The sequence below is a fragment of the Gavialis gangeticus genome, unplaced genomic scaffold (assembly GCF_001723915.1).
Source record: "Gavialis gangeticus isolate Ggan-Ray unplaced genomic scaffold, GavGan_comp1, whole genome shotgun sequence".
Taxonomy (NCBI): Eukaryota; Metazoa; Chordata; order Crocodylia; family Gavialidae; genus Gavialis; species Gavialis gangeticus.
In genome coordinates this window covers 1,923,317-1,925,277 of record NW_017728981.1, presented here as the reverse complement: position 1 = coordinate 1,925,277, position 1,961 = coordinate 1,923,317, and the positions used below count along the sequence as shown (strand labels likewise).

Below are 1,961 nucleotides of genomic sequence, written 5' to 3'. Positions count from 1 at the left end.
CCCGCCGCAGCACGTCCAGGTCTGCCTCAAAGGCCCGCTCCATTGCCGACCAGCCTGCCGGGGCCGCAGGGCTTGTGCCTGCCTGGAAGATGGGGTCTGGGCGGTGGAGAGGCGTGGGGGGGAGGGGAGGGAAGTCAGCATGGGGAGTGGGCCCCTGCCACCTGCCCACCCCCTCCCTGGGGCCAGGGATCCTCACCAGTGGGAAGGCGCTGGCAGACCTCACGCAGGAAGTCCTTGTGCTTGGCCAAGTGCTTGTGCAGTGCCTTCTCACGGATGCCACGGGGGTGCAGGGCCCGTGCCACTGCCTCCAGCTCCTCGGGCTCCCGCAGCCACCACCAGCCACTCTGCATCTCTGCGGAGGGTGTCGGGGGAGGGGGGAACACCTCAGTGCCTACGCACAGCACTGCCTCCTGGGGCCTGCCACTAGGGGGAGGGGGATGCTTCGCTGCCCTCTAGGAACCCATGAGTTCAGGCAGGGGGGTGAGAGGAGGGGCTGGGAGCTTGCACCCCCAAACTAGACTCATCTGCCAGATGGGTGAAACATGCTCTAGGCATGTGACAAGTCACGCCTGGTGGTGGGGGCTGTGGGGAGGAGGCCTGGGGGGTCCCCAGTGTGCATGGTGAGGAGGATGCAGGGGTTCATGGGCTGTGGGGGAAGGGGCCGGGAACTCCCCAGCTTGGAAGGGTTGGTTGGGGTCCTTAGCTGGCACTCAGGCTCTGGGGGTAGGGGGCTGGGTGGTTTCCAGTATGGGACAGGTTAGGGGGAAGTTGGGGGTCGGTACCTATGGACACAGGCATGGACTGTGGGGGCAGGGGTCTGTACCTGGGGGTACAGGCTGCGCCATCAGCTGGGTCAAGTACTTCTGCTCGATCTGCTTGAAGAACTTGGTGGGGGGACGGCCACGGCGCTTGGGCTGCCCGGGCCCCAGTGCCTCTGGGGTCTTCTCCAGGCTGCCACGGCCCTGGGGAAAGGTGCCATGGGGCCGGGGGCTGGTGGGGGCAGATGCAGGAGGGGGCGACGTGGGGCTGTCGTGGCCAGGGAGGCCGCTGGGCTGGTGGGGGGGCGGTGGGGAGAAGAAAGAGATCAAATCAGAGCCCATCACGGGTGGGGGTGGGCTGGGAGCTCCCCAAGTCCCTGCCGCCTCCTACCCGGTCCCCTGCCCTGCTGGCACATACCTGCCTGCCTGGGGCTGTGGGCTGGTCCAGAGGGGAGGTAGTGATGGGGCCCGTGGGGTTGGCACAGGGCGTGCGGGGCAGCAGGTTGAACCAAGGCCCCCCTGGTTGGTCAGCGGTGCTGTCCTCGGGCCCTGGGGATGGGGCAGGGGGGGGCCCCGCATCCCCTGCCCCGGGGCTGCTCTCAGGGGTGAGCACAGCACTGTGCAGCAGGGCGGCCTGTGTCTGGCTCAGCCAGGACAGGAAGGCTGACTGTGTGAGGTCGTGCTGGCCCAGCCCTAGCCCTGGCCCCGGCTCTTCCAGCAGCCCGTTGGGGGGGGGCTGAGGGGGGGGCCCCACCGGCTCCTCCCGGCTCTTGCGGGGCCGGCCCCGTGCCCGCACCGCTGCACAGCTGGGTCGGCCGCTGACTGGTGTCTCTGCGGGCTCCGGCTTCACCGTGGGGGGCGGGGGTGCCTCATCTGGCAGCAGCTCTGGCTTTAGAGCATCTTCCATGGCTGGAGGGTGAAGGGAAGGGTGAAGGGGGGCCCCCATGCACCCCAGCAGAGAATCCCATCCCCAATGAGACCGAGGCCCTGGCGCACCCCCCCAGGTGGACCCATCCCTGTTGACCTGCAGCACTTGCAGTGCCCTCCACGAAGATGCCGCCCAGGTGGGGCAGCACCCAGTACTGGCGCTGGTACCGGTCCTGGCCCAGCGAGGCCGCACGCAGTGTCTGCGATGCCTGCAGCAGTTTCTTCCGGAAGAACAGCTGCCTCTGCCGGGTGGGAGGGGGGCTGTGAGCAAGGGGG

At 68.5% G+C, this 1,961-nt stretch overlaps 1 protein-coding gene across 1 annotated transcript in view; it reads right to left on the bottom strand.

Annotated features, from left to right (window-relative positions):
* Nucleotides 1-1,961, bottom strand: part of BAZ2A (bromodomain adjacent to zinc finger domain 2A) — a 27,750-nt gene that overhangs the window by 8,760 nt on the left and 17,029 nt on the right. The window contains exons 17-20 of the mRNA XM_019511655.1: nucleotides 1,783-1,927; nucleotides 1,177-1,667; nucleotides 824-1,052; nucleotides 197-352 (exon numbers count right to left, since the gene is read on the bottom strand). Of these exons, the coding sequence (XP_019367200.1) occupies nucleotides 197-352; nucleotides 824-1,052; nucleotides 1,177-1,667; nucleotides 1,783-1,927 (1,021 nt within the window). The remainder of the gene's footprint in view (nucleotides 1-196; nucleotides 353-823; nucleotides 1,053-1,176; nucleotides 1,668-1,782; nucleotides 1,928-1,961) is intronic.